Source organism: Sorex araneus, chromosome X (genome assembly GCF_027595985.1).
Source record: "Sorex araneus isolate mSorAra2 chromosome X, mSorAra2.pri, whole genome shotgun sequence".
Classification (NCBI taxonomy): Eukaryota; Metazoa; Chordata; class Mammalia; order Eulipotyphla; family Soricidae; genus Sorex; species Sorex araneus.
In genome coordinates this window covers 156,762,944-156,782,482 of record NC_073313.1, presented here as the reverse complement: position 1 = coordinate 156,782,482, position 19,539 = coordinate 156,762,944, and the positions used below count along the sequence as shown (strand labels likewise).

Genomic DNA, 19,539 nt, shown 5'->3' with positions numbered 1-19,539 from the left:
CTGTGCCCGCTGGGAAGGGGGAGTCTGTGCCCGCTGGGACGGGAGTCTGCGCCCGCTGGGACCAGGAGTTCTCGAGAGTGGCCGGAACGGTGCGGGGAATAGCACCATCCCATCTGCACCAGCATCTCGACTGCCCAGCAGGAAGTGGCCGGGCTCTTCCTAGCGGCTCAGGGGCGGAATCTGAGCAGCACAGTCTCCCTCAGACGGGCACCCAGGGGCTGGGCAGGGCCGAGGCTGCCCTGCCGGGGAGTGACCACCCAGAAAAGACAATCTGGAAAATACCGACCTCGAGAAGACCACCTAGGTTAGACGCTGCCTAAGCGTGACCTCGTGGGAGACAGGCCAGAGGACCCACAAAGGACCCCAAAGGCCACCAGGGCCGGGACACTCTTTACTCCAGAGCTGAGAGAACCCAGGATGCACGAGGCAGTGTGACTGACACACGTCACCCATGGGAGGGCGGCGGGGAGACCGGGGCTCACGGGGCTGAGGGAGCATCCTGGCACGGGGTGGGGGGGGTGGGGGGCTGAGGCCGGCATCCCTGCCAAGGAGACTGGAGAGACACAGGTGGAGACAGGCATCACCAGCCCATGGCCCGTGCCCACTGCACCCCCTCCCCGTCCCCGCGGGAGGGTCGCTCACCTGAGTATCCCGACTCGCTTCCAGCAGGTCTAGGACAGCAGGGAGCAGCAGCCGGGAGACACGCTCGCCGGGAGTGGAAATTCTGGAATAACTGGAGATCAAATAGCCGCTCCTGACCACGTCATCGAGTGCGGGCGAGGAGGTCAATTAACGCGCCTCTCGCCCTGCACTGCCTGCTCGCCTCGGCCACACAGGGGCGGGCCTGGCGAGCGGCCAGGGGGCTCCTGAAGGCTCCCCCAGCGCCCCCCAGGTCTCCTCCAGCCCTGCCCGCGGGCGCTGGACTCCAGCCCCTCTGGGTCCGGGTCTCCCCCGTCCAGGGCCCCGGGGCCACGCAGGTGGCCGGGAACAAGTCCCTGTTGCCGGAAGGAGGCAAGTGACCACAAAGCACAGGGCTGAGGAAGACGAGGTGGACGGGAGGGCAGTGGGCACTGCCCAGATGTAGGCCCTGGCGGGGGCCAGGTCAGCAGTGCTGGGCCCCGCAGGGGGCGTGGGAGCAGCAGAGCTGTGGAAAGCCCCGTGTCCACGGCACAGGGGTCCCGCCGGCTCCCCCACTGCAGCCCGCACTGTCGCCAGCTCCCAGGGACAAGGCGGCCACCAACAGGACCAGACTGCCCAGCCTGCAGGCCTGAGGCCGCCCGCCCGCTGCTGGTCACCCGCTGCCGGCTTCTCTGGCAGGGAAGGGGCTCAGGCCCCCAGGGCCCAGGGACCCCCAGGGGAGGTTCCTCAGCTTTAATCTGGAGTGCTACTGGCTGAGCCTCGCGGCCAGCATGTGGGCTGGCCCCGCTGCACCAGTGTGTGTGGGGGGGCGGGGGGGTGAGGGGTCGGGCGGGCCTTGGGGGAAAAGCGTTTCCCGAGCGGGAGCCGGTTTCCCCCGCCCACCCCCCCCCACCCCCCCGGGCAGACCTGGGACAACTGGGTCCACTTTCTGTTGGTCGGCTCAAAGCGGGTTGATTTCTTGGGGGGCGGGGGGGCAGTGTCACCAAGTGATATTTCTGCAAGGGGGCCATAGGCCACACGTTGGGGCCCACAGAGGGGGGGGTGCGCCCGAGAGACGTCATGGGTCGGCTGCTCCGAGGAACAGCACTTCAAAGGTAACTTCAGTTTCCTCCGAAAACCCGGGGTAAAGAGCCGGAGCTTCCCCAGGCGTGTTGGGGCTGGCCGCTCCCCGAAGGGGCTGCTGGCGAAAGCGGAACCCCTGGAGATTGAAGCCTGGGGCTGGATTGAAACTACATTTGATTAATTTAATGCATTTACCTCTAATTTAAATCCCTTGGGGGTGGAGTGACAATTTTCTTCATAACTGTGTTTTATTGATTTGATTATAAATACTTTAACTAGGTTTTCCCTATTTATCCCTTCATTATTTTGGTTGGGGCTACCCCAGGCAGCGCTCGGGGCTCATTCCTGGTGGGGTCAGGACCCAGGGAGGGGGCCAGCACCGCCCAGGCCTTCACTCCACCGGTGCAGTTTGTATCGTCCTGTAAAGGGCCCCGGGGGCGGCCGGGGGCGGGCCTGGGCCGGCTGATCACTGGACCCTCGCATGGCCCTGCCCGCTGCTGCTTCTCGGGCCGGCCCCGCTGCCCATTTGGTTCCAGAGAAGCTCCACCCCCCCCCCAGCACAATTAGGGGGTAATGAGCGCCCGGCAGTCAAAGGCGGATCTGCCATTGTTAAGGATTAAAGGGCCTGACCAGGCCTGACAATGGCCTGACAATGGCCCCGGCTGAGGAGCCCCAGGGTGCACCTGGGAGGGAGCACTGCGCACCAGTCCAGAGGCCTGTCCAGCTCCGACCCGACCCACCGCAGAGCAAGGGCTGAGCAGGAAAGGGAGAGCAGGGGCAGGAGCCGCCCGCACCACCTCGCACGCTTGACCCCGCAGTGGGGGGCTCGGCCTGCACCTCCTGGGCGGGCTCCCGGCCTCAGGTCACTTTCCCAGCCCCGCTGTCTGCCTCAGTTTCCTCATCTAACACGGTAGGCAGTTCACAGGTGTGTCCGAGCCTTGGGGCCAGCAGGGAAACGCTCAAAGAACACACCGCCCCCCTCCCCGGCACAGGAAGGCCCAGTGTCCCTGGCCAGTGACGAGGAACCAGTCTGTCTCTCCAGACGCTCGTCTCTCCCGTCAACCTGACCCACGGTCCACCCCGAGGTGCCGTCTCAGCCCTCCCAGGGCCTCCCAGGAGCACAAAACTCTGCCCTGGAGTCCAGGCTGACGGGGAAACTGAGATAACGGCAGTCCTGGGGCCCAGGCTGAGGGGAAACTGAGGTCACTGGCAGTCAGGCCTGGAGGGCTGCCGCCCCCTCCCCCCCTGCCCCGCTGTGGGGGGAAGCCACCAGCTCCTCCTGCTGCCTTTCCCCACCCACCTGACACACTGCATTCCCAGAGTCCTGCCCAGCGGTCAGAGATTTCCAGGACCCTGAAACTCTGTCCCCAAGCCTCGGCCGGCAGGAGGCTAAGATAAGGGGAAAATGCCCCGAGAGACTGAGACCAGCTGGACCTGGCGATTTTCTGGCATCTTCCATAAACACTTGCCAGCGATAAGGGGTGCCGGGAGCCCTAAAACTCCCTGGCCTTAAGCCGGTCCTGTGCCACGTCCCTCCCACGTGGGGGTCGTCCCTTCCCTCCTCTGCTTCCCAATACACGTCTCCACTCCCCAGCTCTGGGTCTGAGCATCCTTATCATTCCGTGTTTCCATCCTCGGAAGTACCGAAGAACCTGGGAATCGCTGCTGAGAGACCGCCTGGCCGCCTTCCCTCTGCGGCCGGGGCGGGGCGTGGGGGCCCAGCAGGCCCCGGGTGTGGAGCCTCCCCTCGGAGCTGGTCTCTGGCGGGAGCCAGGCACCGACACGGCAGGAGCAGCCCCGAGACGGCTCAGAGCGAGAGGCCCAGCGGGCGCAGGGCGGCTGGACTGGACGTTCGAGTCGGATGAGGCTGGCGAGTCTCCAAGGCACCGTCTTAGGCAACGGGAGCTCGTGACGCTCCTCTGTGCAGCGCTGCCGAGGCTCCGAACCACCCCCCAACGCCCCCGCCCCCCAGCACTCAGCCTGGGGACAGAAGCCTAGCACACACGGCCCCTGGGCTGGGCAAGCCCCAGCCTGAGCCAAGGCCGCTGGTTTGTTTAGATTCAGGGGTCACACCCAGCAGTGCTCAGGGGTGGGGGGGTCAAACCCAGCAGTGCTCAGGGCTGGGGGGGTCACACCCAGCAGTGCTCAGGGCTGGGGGGTCACACCCAGCAGTGCTCAGGGCTCGGGGGGCACATCCAGCAGTGCTCAGGGCTCGGGGTCACACCCAGCAGTGCTCAGGGCTGGGGGGGTCACACCTAGCAGTGCTCAGGGCTCGCTCCCACTGGGGCTTGGGAGCCCCCAGGCTGGCCGCGGGCAAGGCCAGTGCCCTCCCTGCTGTGCTCTCCCGGCCCGCACCAGGTTATTACTCCTTAATCCCCGCCACCTCCTCTGTCCGCCCCGCGGCTGCACCCTCGCCCTGCACACACGGGCGGGGCGCCCCAATCTCTTGCCCTAACCCACTTTGCTCTGCAGTCTCCACAGGTTCTTCCATTTTGCTGTAACAGGCAAAAACGTCACGTCTCCCAGCTGAACGCGAGCAGTCGTGCACACAGCCCCGGGCCCCGGGCACAGCTACACCCGCGTCTGGGCTGCTGCAAACGCCCGACAGCTGCTCTGCCAGCTCTGGGGAGATGCCCGGAGCAGGACCCGGGGCCTCGGGTATCAGGCGCTCCCACAGAGGTGCCAAACTCTCGGTCGGGCCCCAGATACAAAAGCAGCTGTGGGCGTGGAGGGGGTTCCCTGAGAGAGGAACTGGGGATCTGATGTAAGACAAGAAAGTTCCGGAGGGCGCCAGGCGGAGGCTGGCTGCAAGGAGCGTCAAATAACGGTCCACTGATCTGGACACTTAAAAATGGTTACGACGGGCTGAGAGCCAGTACAGGACTTCAGGCGTCGGCCCAACACACAGCTGACCCGGGTTCGATCCCCAGCGCCCTACGAGGTCCCCAAGCACCTCCGGGTGAGCCCTGAACCCAGAGCCCGGCCCGGGCCCGGGCAGCTTGGGCCTGGCCTCGCTCCCGCTCCCGCCAATTAAGCAAAACACCCACAAGCAGAAGCAAGCCCCTCACCCACGCCTGCAAGTCAACTCCGAGTCGTGTATGTTTTACCACAAACTTTTTTTCAGCCCCGTGGTCTGTTCTCGTAATCTCACGAAAGGAGGAAGAGACAGAGCCGTGGGCGGTTTCCCCCAGAAAACAGAAGCTGGGCCGCAAGTTCCAGGGAAGGTGGGGAAACGGGGCGGAAGGGGACAGCCGAGCGTGTGACAGCAGGGGTCTGCCGGGAGCCAGAGTCGGCTCCTGCGCCCCTCCACGGTTCTACCGACATCAGGCCCAGAGCCGGGGCGACAGGGCCGCCAACAGCCGCTCTGCGGAGGACGCCCCAGGGACGCGGTTTCAACCTGAACATTCGCACCACAGTGGCGGAAACGCCCGTTAGTGATGCAAAGACGGGTCTGCAGGCTGGTGGGGGGGCCGGGCGGGAATCGGGGGTCGCTCCGGCACGGCTCCCAGGACACTGACGTGGTAAAGCTTGTGTTCTGTCTGATTCGTTCTTTTCTCACAGTAGAAAATAATCTGTGTGTTTCCACACTGGGAGACGAACAAGGCCGAGGAACGGGGGAAACCACCCCTCCCCAGACGCCCACCGAGGCGCCACCAGACCCCACCCGATGGCACACGCCAGCCCTCAGCCTGCCTGGCGCTGCACCCCCTCCCACGATCCCCCATGGTGGAGAGTGGCTGGTGGGACCCCCGGGCAGCCTCTGGGCGGCACCCAGACAAATAAGCCAATCAGAGCGTTTCACCCAGTTTCTCCCCCACGTCTCTCTCCCCTGTGTCTCTCCCCCACTTGTCTCTCTCCCCCGAGTCTCTCCCCCGCCCTGTCTCTCCCCCGAGTCTCTCCCCTGTGTTTTTCTCCCCCGCATCTCTCCCCTGCCCTGTCTCTCCCCTGTGTCTCTCCTCCACCCTATCTCTCTCCCCTGTGTCTCTCCCCCACTTGTCTCTCTCCCCCGAGTCTCTCCCCCGCCCTGTCTCTCCCCCACGTCTCTCCCCTGCGTCTCTCAATCCCCAGCATCTCTCCCCTGCCCTGTCTCTCCCCTGTGTCTCTCCTCCACCCTATCTCTCTCCTCTGTGTCTCCCTCCCCCCCCACGTCTCTCCCCCACGTCTCTCCCCTGCGTCTCTCAATCCCCAGCATCTCTCCCGCGACACCATAGCCCAGGAACTGAGTCATTTTCAAGAAACAAAAGAAAAAAGGCTTTGAGGCCTCAGTGAGGCCAAGTGTCCCCTGGGCTGGCAGCAGGGGCCTGAGCCCTGGGGAGGGCCGGGCGTGCAGACGGTGCTGAGCGGGGGTCACTGGGCTTTCCAGGGCTTCAGGGTCCGTCCCGAGCACGCTACTGACCACACAGGGTCCCGTCCAGCGCGGCCTCCCCGAGGCTGACGCCCCGAGACTCTGGCCCCATTTCAGAGGCTCTTGGCAGGGTCTGAGCTTCCAGGATTGGGCTGAGGCCAGCACCGTGCCCATGACGGCTGCTAACAGGCCAGGCTGGCGAGCTCTGTTGGGAAGCAACTCTCTCCCTGGACGAGCCGGGAGGCTGCCCGCCAGGCCAGAGCGCCTTCTGCCTTTCGAAAATTGTGCATGCAGGTGTGTGTGCGTGTGCACGTGTGCATGCCTGTGTGCGTGTTTGTGTGTGCATGCATGTGTCTCCGTGTGGCTGTGCACACGTGAGCATGTGTGTGCATGAGTGTATGGGTGTGTGCACAAGTGTGTCATGTGTAAGTGTTGCGTATGCATGCATGTGTCATGTGTGTCTCTCAGTGTGCATGTGTATGTGCGTGTATGTGCACATGTGTGTGCATGCACAGGCACAAATGTTTATTCAAAATCCAGGGGGATTTTAAATCAGGATTGTCTTTAAAATCTAGCAAAGTTAGGTTATTTTGCACATGTTAGTTAAGACATATCAGGAGAGCAATTTACCCCATCAGTGGGAAACTTAGTATTTCTTTCTTAAAAATAATTAGGAATGTGCACTTCTTTAACACCTATGTGAAACGCAGGCTTGTAATTCTGTTAAATCCAAAAGCCTTCTGAAGGCTGACAGTGGCATAAGAAGAGCTGCATTACTCAACAGGGACTGATGTTCCCTGAATAATTTACGTTCTAAGTAAATCTGTCATGGTGTGAAACTTCTTCCCTGAGCACTGAGCCAGGAGCAACCTGAGTGGTTTCTTTGCATCCAGACAACCTCCCCCCCCCCCATCAGCCGTGGCGAGGGCAGTGCAGCCCTGGACATGGCCCCACAGAGGACGCAGGAAGTGGGTCGGCCCAAGAGCCACCTCAAGGAGCCCAAACCCAGCAAGACCATGCCCGGGGGCTGGAGCAGACGGGACAATGCTGTGTGTCACCCATAGGAAGCTCAGCCGCTGCGGAGGGGAAGGACGCGCATCGCGAGCAGGTTACACAGGAATAGATCCACAGGGCGGGACACGGGAGCCCGAGACAGCCAAGGTGCCCCCGAACCAAGTTCACAGCCCTTAGCACCAAAGCGAACTTCAGCCATGATCGGAGAGCAAAAGCCAAAGCGAAAATACAAGCACGGTCGGAGGGAAGCAGCAGACAGACCCTCAGAGGGCTGCCCCCAGACACACACACACACACACACACGTACACACACGCATGCACGCGAGCGCACACACACACACGCATGCACGCGCACACACGCACGCACACACGCGCATGCACGCGCACACACACGCACACGCATGCATGTGCACACACACACGCACGCGCACACACACGCACGCACACACACGTGCACACACGCACGCTCACACACACGCTCACACACACACGCACACACACACAGACAGATGAGCCGCGTCCCCAGCCCGGCCAGCCCGGCCCCATGCCCAGGGTCCCTGCGCCTTTCAAAGATGTCGAACTCGGTGCTTGCCCGGGACGCACCCCAGTCACGGGGTCTGCGTGAGTCTGGGATTCGGGAGAGAAGTAGAAAATGTCTCCCTTGAAGCGCAGACGTCCTGGCCACACACACAGCATGCGGCTGCCCGGGCACGCTAGCCTGAGGCTTCTCCTTGGAGCATGGGGCCTCCGGGCTTGCTGGTCCCCTAGGAGTGACCCCTGCAAACACTCCCCAAAGTAGCACTGTCGTCCTTGTCCATCGATGTTCTCGAGTGGGCACCAGTAACGTCTCCATTGTGAGACCTGCTGTCACTGTTTTTGGCATATCGGATACGCCCCGGGCAGCTTGCCAGGCCCTGCCGTGTGGGCGGGACATTCTCGGTAGCTTGCCAGGCTCTCCGAGAGGGATGGAGGAATTGAACCCAGGTCGGCTACATGCAAGGCAAACGGCCCTGCCCGCTGTGCTATGACTCCAGCCCGCTCCAGAATCCCACGGCCTGCCACAGTGGCCGAGGGAAGGCGGGTACGGCCGGACGGGCGGGTGTGGGGCTCTCCAAACCACCACGGGCGTCTCTGCAGCTGTGACTCACGCCCGCGGCTTCCTCCTGCAGACGCCCTGCTCGGAGGGACGTCCGTGGAGGGAGGCACAGAGCTCCCGCGAGCAAGAGCTCGGGCATGCCCCATGACGCCCGATTCCTGCAGGGGGAGCTGCCCAGCCCCGGCCTCTGGCCTCCCGGCCCCAGGGCTCCCGCACTGCAGCCGGGCTGAGGAGCACTGCCGGGGAGGAGAAAGCTGGGGGTCTCGGCCGGAGCACTGCCGGGAGGAGGCAGCTGAGGGGCCTTGGTGGAGCACTGCCGGGAGGAGGGAGCCTCAGGCCCCACGGAAGGAGCTGCCCCTGCTAGGAGCTCCCGCGTCCCAGCCCCGCCTCGCGGCAGCCCCAGGCAACAGCCTGAGGGCCTTTCTCGGATCCTGGCCCCGGGCAGGGCAGAGCCCAGCTGCCCTGGCTGCTCTGTCCCCTTGGCCCCGGGGCGGGGCCTGGCCATGCCATGCTGCTCACACACCCCCGCTGCCCAGGGTGGACGGGAGGGACGCCCTGACCCGGCTCGGAGGCAGAAGGCCCAGCCAGGCCAGCAGAGGCGGGTCCCAGGGAGCCGGGGGTGGCGGGTCGAACCCGTGATGCAGGTCAGCTGGACCTGGCCTGGCGCTAGTGACCGCCCACCCTCCTGGGCCAGCTCCAGCCGCTGTCCCGCGGGGCCCTGCCGGGAGCGCTGCTCCCGAGGCCACACAGGGTTCACTTGGGAGCACTGGGCCGCGGGCTGGACACGGGATGCCCAGAGCACCCCACGCACGGCCCTGCAGTGATGGGACGGAAACGGCGGGGGGGGGGCTCCCGTGAATCCCCCCCCACATACACACGCCATGCGGACACTGGGGCCGGTCAGCCAGAGCCCCTCAGATCCGGGTTACGGGCCAGGGGTGGAGTGTGTGCCCTGTGCCGTGACACACGCCAGGCTCGTCGGTGAGGCTGGGCCAGCACCCGCCGCCCAGGGACAGGACAAGCCCACAGCCCTGCCCATGCCCGCGTGCTCACTCCCGCCCCACACACCCTTCCCCAGAGCCAGGCTCCCCCTCCTTCCTGCTCCCTCCAGCCCCGCCCCTGCCCCGCCCCCGCCCCTCCTGCCCCTCCCCCTCCCTGGGATGAGTCTAAGGCCATGGGGACCCAGGACATCCGACCAGACAGACATGTCTCCCCTGGGGCTTGGCCCTGCTCGCCCGCCCAGCCCCTTCTGCTGTCTCGATTCTCTGCACTGATCAGCTAATCACTCTCTCCTTCGTCTATCAGGTATCGATCATCTGTCAACGCCTATTACTGGGCACTCGTCACCGACTATCTGCATTGCCGACCGACCACCCGTTACCTACAGTCACCTACCATTTATTACCTGCTGTCTACACTATTCATCATTTATTAGTCATCTAGCTATCTGCCCGCTCAACAACCTAGTATCTGCCAATCTGTATCATTTACAATCTATTAACCACCAACAATCTATTCTCCATTGATCACCATTATCTATGTATTAGCTACTGTCTATAATATGCATCACCTGGTACCTGTCGATCATCTTAATCAGTCATCTATCATGGGTTCTCTATATTATCTGTGATTTAGCACCTATCAATCACCCATGATCTATTACCTGTCTGTACTATCCATCACGCGCCAATCAGCTGTTATTAACCACCCAATATCCTGTTACCTATCAATCACCTATTGCCCGTGTGTTCACCCTCTACCTCCCCTTGTCGAGTGATTGGTTAGGGACTGTCAGGCTGGACTCGGGTTCCGGACAGACCCTTCCCCTCAGGCCTGCCTGGGCACCTCGCCCTCCCCCATCAGCCCTGCCCAGAGCTGCCCCGGAATCCTTCGGGCACCTCAGCCACCCTGTCCCCGCCCACCCGGGCTGCCGGGTGCCTCTCACTGTGGCCCCCCAGGTCTCTGGCCCCGGCTGAGACTCTCACGTGAAGCCCCCCTTGATCTGCTTCTGGCCCACACCTAGCTGTGCTCTGGGTCGCTCCTGACAGGGCGCTGGGGCCCGTGTGCCTGGACCAAAGCCGGGTCAACAGTGCAGAGAAGCACCACCCCGTCCTGTCCCCCAGCCCCACCTCACTCTGCTACGTACTGACTTGGTTCTGAGGCACATCCAGCAGTGCTCAGGGCTAACTCCAAGCTCAGTGCTCAGGGCTGGCTCCCAGCTCTGTGCTCAGGGCTGACTCCCGGCTCTGTGCTCAGGGCTCACTCCTGGCTCTGTGCTCAGGGCTGACTCCCGGCTACGCTCAGGGCTGACTCCTGGCAGACTTGAGGGACCGTGTGCGGTGCTTGGCTTAGTGCTCCTGGAGGGAACAATGCCAATTTCACTCGTGGGGTGAAGCAGTACCATTCCGGGATAGATGCTTGGCTTAAAGGAAATAAATTGCTGACTGACTTTTCCTCTCTCAAACTGACTCACCTAAACTCCCGTCCAAGGCTCACGTGCGGCTCTGGGGGACCCGGGGCTGCTGGCTTCCACCCACAGACGTTCCAGGGGTCAGTGGCCGCAGCCAGCTCGGGGTGAGGTGTTCCTGGGGTGCTCAGGAAACCACGAGGGCACCCACACGCCAGCCCCTGGGCCTCCCCCCGCCCAGCCCCCACCTCCCGGAGGCCAGGGGTCGCAAGGGGCGGCTGGAGCAGAGGGGAGACGCAGGAAGCTTCACCCAGAAATTTAACCGGTGAGCAGGGCGGGCGGAGGGGCAGGTGCTGAGGCCCGACTGGCCGTGCACGTCTGGGCGTCCATGCTGCTGAGGTGGACGCGCGGGCAGCCAGACCCTCGGAAGATTCTGGGCCAGCAGCTCCGGATCTGGTTCCAGAGCGCTGTCCAGCCCACAGCCCCTCACTTCTGGGGAAACGCCCCTGAGGCGAGCAGGCGGCTGTGGGGACAGAGCCTGTGGTCTGGGGCCCAGGACCCAGCGCCCTGCAGAGGCCCAGGCCCAAAAGGAGGCCCAGGGCTCCCCCTGCTGGCGCGTCCTGGGACTGCTGACACGGGGGAGCATCCTTGGTCCAGGCATGGCAGCACTGGCCCCCACCTAGACACACTCCGGGGGTCTCCCAGCCCAGAGGAGGCCCCCTGCCCACCTGGCCTCTCTGGGGCTGCCAGAGCCGGGCTGGCGACCCCATCACACCCGGGGCCCTCACCAGCGGGCACAGCGGGCACAGCGGCAATGGGGCAGGAGTGGGGCCGGGTGTGGGACCGAGCGGAGCGCCCCGGGGGACGTGGCAGCCAGGGTCCCGCTGTGAGGGGCGGCAGAGGCCCGCGACTGGCCCCAGGGCTCCCGCCCGCTCTCCAGCCCGCTGGCCCCAGGGACCTCGCTGCCTGGCGTGGCACACACGCTGACACCCAGCTCAGCGCGGGCAGGGGCGCCCAGCACGTCCACTCCCCAGGCTCAGCCGCGCCCTCGCAGGACGCCTGACACCTGAGTTTCCTGGGAAAACCACGAGGGCCGGGGACCCCCACGGGCTGCAGAGACAAAGGGAGGCGGCTCGAGGCGCAGCCCCCAAAGCCAGAGGCAGGGCCTGGGCTCTACCCCGCCCCCACGGCCCCCACCCCCGCGTCCGCACTGTGACCCCAGCCCCGGGCCAGAGCCCAAGGCACGGGAACAGGAAAAGCACAGCAGGGTGGGCGCTGGGTGACACGGGGCGCGTGTCCGTGGTCGGGGGGGGGGGCGGTGCGGGGGCTGCAGGGCCCGGGGGCTCTGGTCCACCACAACCACCCGCCCCCACCCTTTCTCCTCGGGAGCAACGGCACAGTGGGAGGCACAGGCTTTGCCTGCGGCTGACCCAGGTTCGATCCTCAGGGCCCCTTGGGGAGAGACTCCTGAGCACAGAGCCACGAGCGAGGCCTGAGCACTGCCAGGCTCCCCCAAAGACTGAGCCCACGAAGAGCCTCACACACACAGACGCCCGGGTGAGCCCTGGCCCACACAGGGGTGTGAGGCGTGGCCGTGGCTGCAGGGGGGGTGAGTCCGGGCGTCCATCCCGGGGGGCCCAGGGGCAGTGCCGGCATCTGCGTCTCAACACGCAGAAACTGCCCCGTCCGGCCTCGGCCAGCAGGAGCCGCAGAGTCCAGGGCCTGCTGGCCCCACGCACCCTCAGGGACACTGCGGCGGCTTTCAGGGACAGTGACCTCATCACCCGGGCAGGCCAGGCCACCGGGGCCCGATGCCCATCCTGGGGCTCCGGGAGGGTCTCCAAGCACCTCCCGCGGCCTGACCATGCCCAGGCGCCCTGCCCCCACCCCGCGGCCTGACCGTGTCCAGGCGCCCTGCCCCCACCCCGCGGCCTGAACGTGCCCCGTCCCTGGCCGCCCTCGGGATGCTCACCCCGGGCGGGTCAGCCCTGCCGGCTGCGGGCTGGCCGGGCCAGTCTCTGCACAAGTGGCAGGGGCTGCAGCCCTACCCACCCCGTTGGTGGGCGGCTCCAATCGGCACTCAGCCCCGAGTGACCGGATGGCCAGCAGCCGGAGAAGCCCCTTCCTGGCCTTTTCACAAGCCCTTCTGAGGGGGGCTCGGGGCGGGGGAGGCACGGAGCGGCGAGGGGACACGCGCCACGTGGGGGCCGCCCCCAGCCGCAGGCTCTGTCCCTGCGGGCCCGGGAGGGGCTGGCTCCTCCTCTTCAGGCACAGGTCATTGATCGGGAGCGGTGACGGCAATCACGGGCTTCCCAGCTAAAGGGGATCAGGGCGACTCCGGCCACACCCGCCGTCCCTCTCCCCACCCCTGTCCATCTCCACCCACGGACTCTCGCAGCTGAGACAGGTCCCCTCCCGGGGTCTCCGTCTGGGCCAGGGATCCCTGGCCAGCACCCTCGGGGGCCAGTGGGTGAGGCTGCCCGGCGGGTGTCAGCCCAGGCCTGAGGAATGTGTCCTGGGGGGTCCTTCTTGCCCTCCCAGGTACCTGATGATGGGGGAGGGGCGGGGGCGGGGCACAGGAGGGGGAGGGTACAGGGGGAGGGTGTGTGGAGGAGGGGCGGGGCAGGGCACAGGGGGAAGGCCGTGGGGAGGGGCACAGGAGGGGGAGGGTACAGCGGGAGGGTGTGTGGAGGAGGGGCAGGGCAGGGTGCAGGGGTGGGGCGGCGAGTGGGCCCCTGTACTCCCTGGGGTATTCACAGTATCACTGGCTGTGGTCAGGGGCAGGGCCGTGTCCTCAGGGCCGGGGCTGGGCCCAGGACGCCCGGCTGTCCCTCCCTAACAGCTGAGCCTGCACTTGGCCCCGGGTGCTGACCTGAGCCCCCTGCCCCCACCTCCTGCACACCCCCTGTCCCAGCCTGTTCCCACGCACGGCCCCAGACCCACCCCTGCAGCCCTGGCTGCGCCTGAGACCTGCCCCCACAGCCCTCCCCCGGGGCCCCTAGCCTCACCCCTGCAGCCCCCCTGAGCCCAGACCCACCCCTGCGGCCCCCCCTGCGGGGACATGAATGGCTCCAGCCACCCCCTCATGTTCCAGGTGCCCAGCCGGCCCCTCACTCTCAGTCCCCTTCTCATGCCCCCACGCGAGGGCAGTGGTGGTCAGCGGTCAGCTCCCCGAGTTTGACTGGGAAGAGGCGCAAGGGCAGGGCCCAGACAGGCGCCCTCAGGAGGCGGCCAGCCCAGATGCCACGTGAGGAACGTCCAGCTCACGGGTTTCCTGTGGGGACTCGGGGCCTCCCCAGCCCCACGGCCCGGCCAGGCCATGGGGGACCTGGGCCTCAGCAGCCGCAGGGGGAGCAGCAGCGATCTTCACAGATTCTCAGTTCCCACCTCTTTCAGAGACTGTCGTAGCAAGCGGCACAGGATCAATTACTTTGTGCTGCCAAGGGACAGGCTGGGGGGCGGGGTGGAGGGAGGGCTGGAGCACTGGCAGCCGAGCACTGTACTAGGGGGCTCGAGGAGACCATGGCACTTACACAGTTTAACACTGCTGGGGCCACAGCAGGCGGCCCAGGCGCCGTGTCCTTCCAGCCAGGTCCCCGAGCACAGGGCCAGGAGCAAGCCTAGGGCTCAGCTGGGCGCGGCCCTCATGCAAAAACTGTGGCAGAAAATAAAACAGTTTTGCTTTTCCCTTTCTGACCAATTGGCAAGCGGGCAGGCCCGTGGTCCCCAGCCCCAGGGCGCGTGCCCATGTGTGGGCAGTCCCGTGCTGGCCCGCCCCGCCCACCAGAGGCCGCGCCGAGAGCACACAGAAATCCCTGCCGCCCTGTGGGATTATTTTTAGCCGAGCGCTTTGTGCTCTGATGAAGCTCCCGCCAGGGCCGCGACAGAACGAGGGTCTGCGCAGGCACGCGGGCAGGAGCCTGCTCGGGGGCCCGGGCAGAGACCCCACAGCCACGCCACGGGGCGGGGAGGAGGGGCGAGGATTCACCCGAGGGGCCGAGGGGCTCCACCAAGGGCGAAGATTCTCAGCGATGATGACAAAGACGAGCCATGTTTGGAAAAGGAACAATTCACTGCAGAAAGAACGCCGGGAGTTGTGCAGAGAAAGGAGGGACGGGACAGCGGGGGCAGCCCCCAGCCCCCGCCCCGGCCCAGCCCGGGATTCTGCGTCTCGCCCGGCTCGGGGTCCCAGGAATCTGGCCCGCACCCGCCAGGCACTCGCCCGGGCACTTACCCAGGGAGAAAAGGGCAGGGCTGGGCCTGGACTCTGGGACCGACGGCCCAAACGGGCCTCAGAGACCCCGGGGCAGTGTGGTGTGAAGTCGGGGAGAGGAGGCCTGGGGGCGCCTGCAGCTGACCCCAGACACGGCCAGGCAAAGCCCCCCGGCATTTGGGGGAGGCCCAAGGCGACTGCGGCTGAGTGTGAAGGGCCCCGCGCCGAGGGCTGCGCCTTGGGGAGGCAGTGCTGGACCCCGAGGAAGGTCAGGGGCCCGGGGGTCCCTCCCGGCGACCCGCAGCCAGGCCGGGGGCTCAGGCTCAGGCCCGGGGGTCCTGGGCGGGTGGTGCCGGGTCACTCACGCACGTCTCCCCGCTCGCCTGCCACTCGCAGGGGTGAAGAGAGAAGGCAGGCTGAGACCCCCACCCGCCTGGCGGGCCCCCCCCCCAAGCCCGGCCTCTGTCCCCCTCCCCAGCAGGCCAGGGCCCGCCCCCGCACGGCTCCCGGCCCGAGAGCCGGCCCCGCCACCTCCTCCGAGCGCACGGCCAATACCCCACAGATGTCCCGGAAAGGCGGACAGCTGGACCCGGCCAGAAATAGCCCCCGATGCCACAGCTGAGTGGGGCCCTGCCGGCCCAGAGCATGTCCTTAGGACGACAGAGTCCCCAACAGACAGACAGCCGGACCTGGGCCCGGCCCCCTCCCCCCGCAGCTTGCCAGGACCTGGCCCGGCCCCCCACACCCCACACGGTCTGGCCCTGAGTCCGGCTGTGTCTCTGGGCCCGAGCAGGCTGGGGGAGGACCCGGGGCAGGCGGGGCTGTCGGGAGCACGGCAGGGGGGTCTGCACTGTGGGGTCACCCAGGGCCCAGGAAGCCAGGGGGGCCTGCTAGGACCCTGGAAAGGAATGCACCCCCTCCCCTGCCCCCGCCCCCCTACCCAACCCCCACTCCCCTCCTCCCACTCCCCTGCCCTCACTATCTCCCAGCACCCCCTCCCTGCCCCCGCGCTCCCGCGCTCAGTGGCTCCGTGTCCCCCCAGGTCGGGAGAGGGGGTGGGCACAGGCTGTGGGGACGGAGGGGCGGGGCCTGTCAGACCGGGCGGCCTGGAGGCCAGGCCAGGGGCCAGGGGCAGGCTGGGGCGTGAAAGGGCGGGGGGCAGGGAGGGCTCCGGGGAGGGTCCCAGAGGACCCAGCCCCCCTGCAGGCGCCCTCCCGCAGGCGCCCAGTGGCCCCTCTCCCCTCCCTCTGGCACCCCGGCCCTCGCCAGGCACCTCCCCTTATCACCGCATTCCTGACCCCAGCTCCGCACGGCCCCGCTGGCCAACCCCATGTGCCCGCTCTCCAGGTCCTGCGGCCAGGAGGGCCCGGCTGGTCTCAGGCAGACCCCGCCCCCACACAGGGACATGGGGACGGGGGACACAGGGACACAGGACAGGTGCCTGCCTGTCCCTGAGTCAGCGGCCAAGGCGCTTCCAGCTCTGGGGAGAGGCCACCAGGAGCCGGTGCTGGCATGAGGGGCAGCTGGGAAGGTCACAGCAGGGCCTGGCAGAGGCTGGCCTGGGACCCACTCCCGAGCCAGTAGCTTCCTTTGGGACCGGTGAGGTCAGGGCTCCTTCAACACCAGCTTAAAACGCCACCTCTTCCTGGAAGCTGCCCTGATTTCCATGCTCTCTCAACAAGTGGCAACAAGTGCTCTCATTACCAAGCCTTCCAGGCACAGTATCCGCTAGTACAAGCTCTCCCGCTGCCCCCCTCCCGCACTGCTCTAGAGATCCGACTCCTTTTCCTGGGCCCTCCTGGCACCCATGTACCCCGGGGAGAAGTCGGTGTGAGACTTAAGAGTTCGGGCTGGAGCGAGAGCACAGTGGGGAGGGCGTTTGCCTTGTATGTGGCCGATCTGGGTTCGATTCCCAGCATCCCATAGGGTCCCCCGAGCACCGCCAGGAGTGATTCCTGAGTGCAGAGCCAAGGGTGACCCCTGAGCATCGCTGGGGGTGGCCCAAAAAGAAAACAGAAAGACAAGCGTTCAAGCCCCAGAACCGCCCACATGCTGAGTGGTCCTGAGGGCCAATGTGTGACCCCGGCACACCATGAGCGCGTGTGACCTGCCGCTAACACCAGCACCGGACTGCACAACCCCCAGCACCGGACTGCACAACCCCCAGCACCGGACTGCACAACCCCCAGCACCGGGCTGCACAACCCCCAGCACCGGACTGCACAACCCCCAGCACCGGGCTGCACAACCCCCAGCACCGGGCTGCACAACCCCCAGCACCGGACTGCACAACCCCCAGCACCGGACTGCACAACCCCCAGCACCGGACTGTACAACCCCCAGCACCGGACTGCACAACCCCCAGCACCGGACTGTACAACCCCCAGCACCGGACTGCACAACCCCCAGCACCGGGCTGTACAACCCCCAGCACCGGACTGCACAACCACCCCCTGTGATCATACCACCATCAACAGCATGGGTCACCCCTCACTGCACAGGGAAAGGGCGGGGAGGGGCGAATTCCCCGCACGGAGTGGCAGCGCCCGCCTGTCCTGTGAAGGGACTGTCCCCCTGGTGGACAGCACGCGGCCACAGACGCTTGCTCTCATCCCCACAGCCCTGGAGGAGGTGCAGGGTAGGGCCGGCCCCTGACAGCGGCAGGCTTTCCTTCCCATTTCAGAGATGAGAAGACAGAGGCTGGCGAGGGAGGGATAGGACATCTCGGCCAGGACAGCGCAGTGGGCAAGAAGCCACTTGCTGGACGCAGGACCCGGGCTCGCACCCGGGGAGCCGGCCCAGCAGAGAGGAGGCGGCTCCAGGCGTCCAGACCCCCCACTCCTGCCGGGCGCCCCAGACGGTCAGCACCTCTGCCTGCCCAGACCACGTGTCCACTCTGGAGTCTGACGCCCACAGAGCGCTGTCGGGAGGCTGCGGCCGGCTCTGCCCTGAGCCAAGGCTCCGAAGTGCCCAAGCTCCACTATTATCGGGCGACTGTGCTCAGGGGCCAGCCGCGGGGTGCCGGCCTGTGTGCCGGCCTGCGTGCCACCACCACCACCCCCCCCCCCCGCCTCGCCCCGCCCCCCCATCCCAGGGGGACCATCAGGGCCCTGGTGCTGGACATCCCAGAGACCACTAGGGAGAGAGAGCACGGCTGGGGGCCACAGGGGCCTTGCGGGATAAACAGGAGTCCGCCTTTGCCTCCATGGAGAAACCCCGAGCATCACTCCCCCTGGTCACACTGGCCGTGGTCTGAGAGCCAAATGGGCATTTCCGGGAGGAAGGGAGGTGAGTACAGGCCTGGCCAGCACCTGACCGTCCTGGGCAGACTGCGCCCCTGCCTCCAGCAGACCCAGAGGGCGCTGCAGAAAGTAGGGCGCCGGCGCGGAGGCGAGGGGCCAGCAAGAGTGGGGCGGGGGGGGGGCGGGGGGGCAAGGCCGGGGCGGCACCGAAGGGCTTGGACACTGGAGAACAAACACGCGGGCCCAGCCAGGCGGTCCCACCCCCCCAGTCCAGCACCAGAACCTGCTCCAGAAGCCTTGGCCCAGAAACATCCATGGCACCCGGGGAGGGGCAGAGGGAGGGGGCGCATGCAGGTGCGCTCAGTAACGGGACGGCTCGGCCTGACCCTGCCCACACCGACCCCGCGGGCAGAGCTGGACCATGTGGAACCGCCCCGCCCCCACCCACTGCAGCCCCCACGTGGCCAGTCTCGACCACCTGGCGCGGGGGGCGGCGCCCGGGCCCCCCTCCCAGGCTCAGGGACCCCGGGAGGGGGGATGTGGAGGTGGGGTGGGCGCCCCCCCCCGTGGGCCCGGGACCCGCCGGAGCCGGCGACGGACACGCGCGCGGCGAGCAGGACGCGGGGACAGCGCGGCCCTTCCCGGGTCCCGGCCCGGCCCGCGCCCCCTCCCCTGTCCCGGCCCGCGCCCTTCCAGGTCGCCGACCCCGCGCCCCCTCCCCGGGCCCCGCGCCCCCTGCCCGGCCCCGCGCCCCTGCCCGGCCCGCGCCCCTCCCGGCGCCCCTGACCTCGCGCGCGATCTGGTTGAGCGCGTCGTCCTCGGCGGTCAGGCGCTCCCGGTTGGGGAGCCGCTTGCGCCCCGCGCCCTGCGTGCCCATGTCCATCGGGCGTCCCCGCCGCGGCCTCCGCGCGCCCCCGCGCCCCTCCCTGCGCCGGCGTCATGGCGTCACGGGACGCGGGGACGCACGGCCGCGGGGAGGGGACGCCGGACCCCCGCCCAGCGCGCGCGCGGGGGCACGGCCGGCCCGGGGGCTGGGCGGGGGCGCCGGGAGCGCAGGGACGCGGGGGCAGGAGGACGCGGCCCGGCCAGGCCCGGGGACCGTGCAGGGCGCGGCGGAGAGGGTGGGCGCAGGGGCGCGGCCGGGACCTCCCGGGGTCCCTGCCGCGAGTGGGGACGCTAACACGCTCCCTGGGGGTCCCGGCCTAGGTGTGCGTCCCTCCTCGGCCGCTGTCCCTGGTCGCTGAGCTCTGAGCTTCCTCTGGGGACAAGATGGGGCTTGGGGCAGTAAGGGCCCGGCTGGGCTGCGGGTGACCGCGCTGTCCCACGGGCCTGGAGCCCCCGCATAGGTGACAGGTGGTCCCTGCTGCTCAGACCAGAGTGTGGGACGCAGGAGGGACGCGGGGGCCAGGGCCAGGGCTCTGGAGCCCGAGTGGACAGCGCTGAGCTGCGTCCCCCACCCCGAGCGTCGCCCCTGCCCGCTGCTCAGCTCGGCCTTAGGAAGGCGCGTGTCCTTGCGAGGCT

General features: G+C 66.9%; 1 protein-coding gene across 18 annotated transcripts in view; it reads right to left on the bottom strand.

The window, feature by feature from the left end:
- LRRFIP1 (LRR binding FLII interacting protein 1) overlaps positions 1 to 18,962 on the bottom strand; it is a 70,857-nt gene extending 51,895 nt beyond the window's left edge. For all 18 annotated transcript variants that reach the window (XM_055120721.1, XM_055120722.1, XM_055120700.1 and 15 more), the window contains exon 1: positions 18,806 to 18,962. In XM_055120721.1, the coding sequence (XP_054976696.1) occupies positions 18,806 to 18,901 (96 nt within the window). In that variant the 5' untranslated portion in view covers positions 18,902 to 18,962. The remainder of the gene's footprint in view (positions 1 to 18,805) is intronic.
- Positions 18,963 to 19,539: the final 577 nt, after the last annotated feature.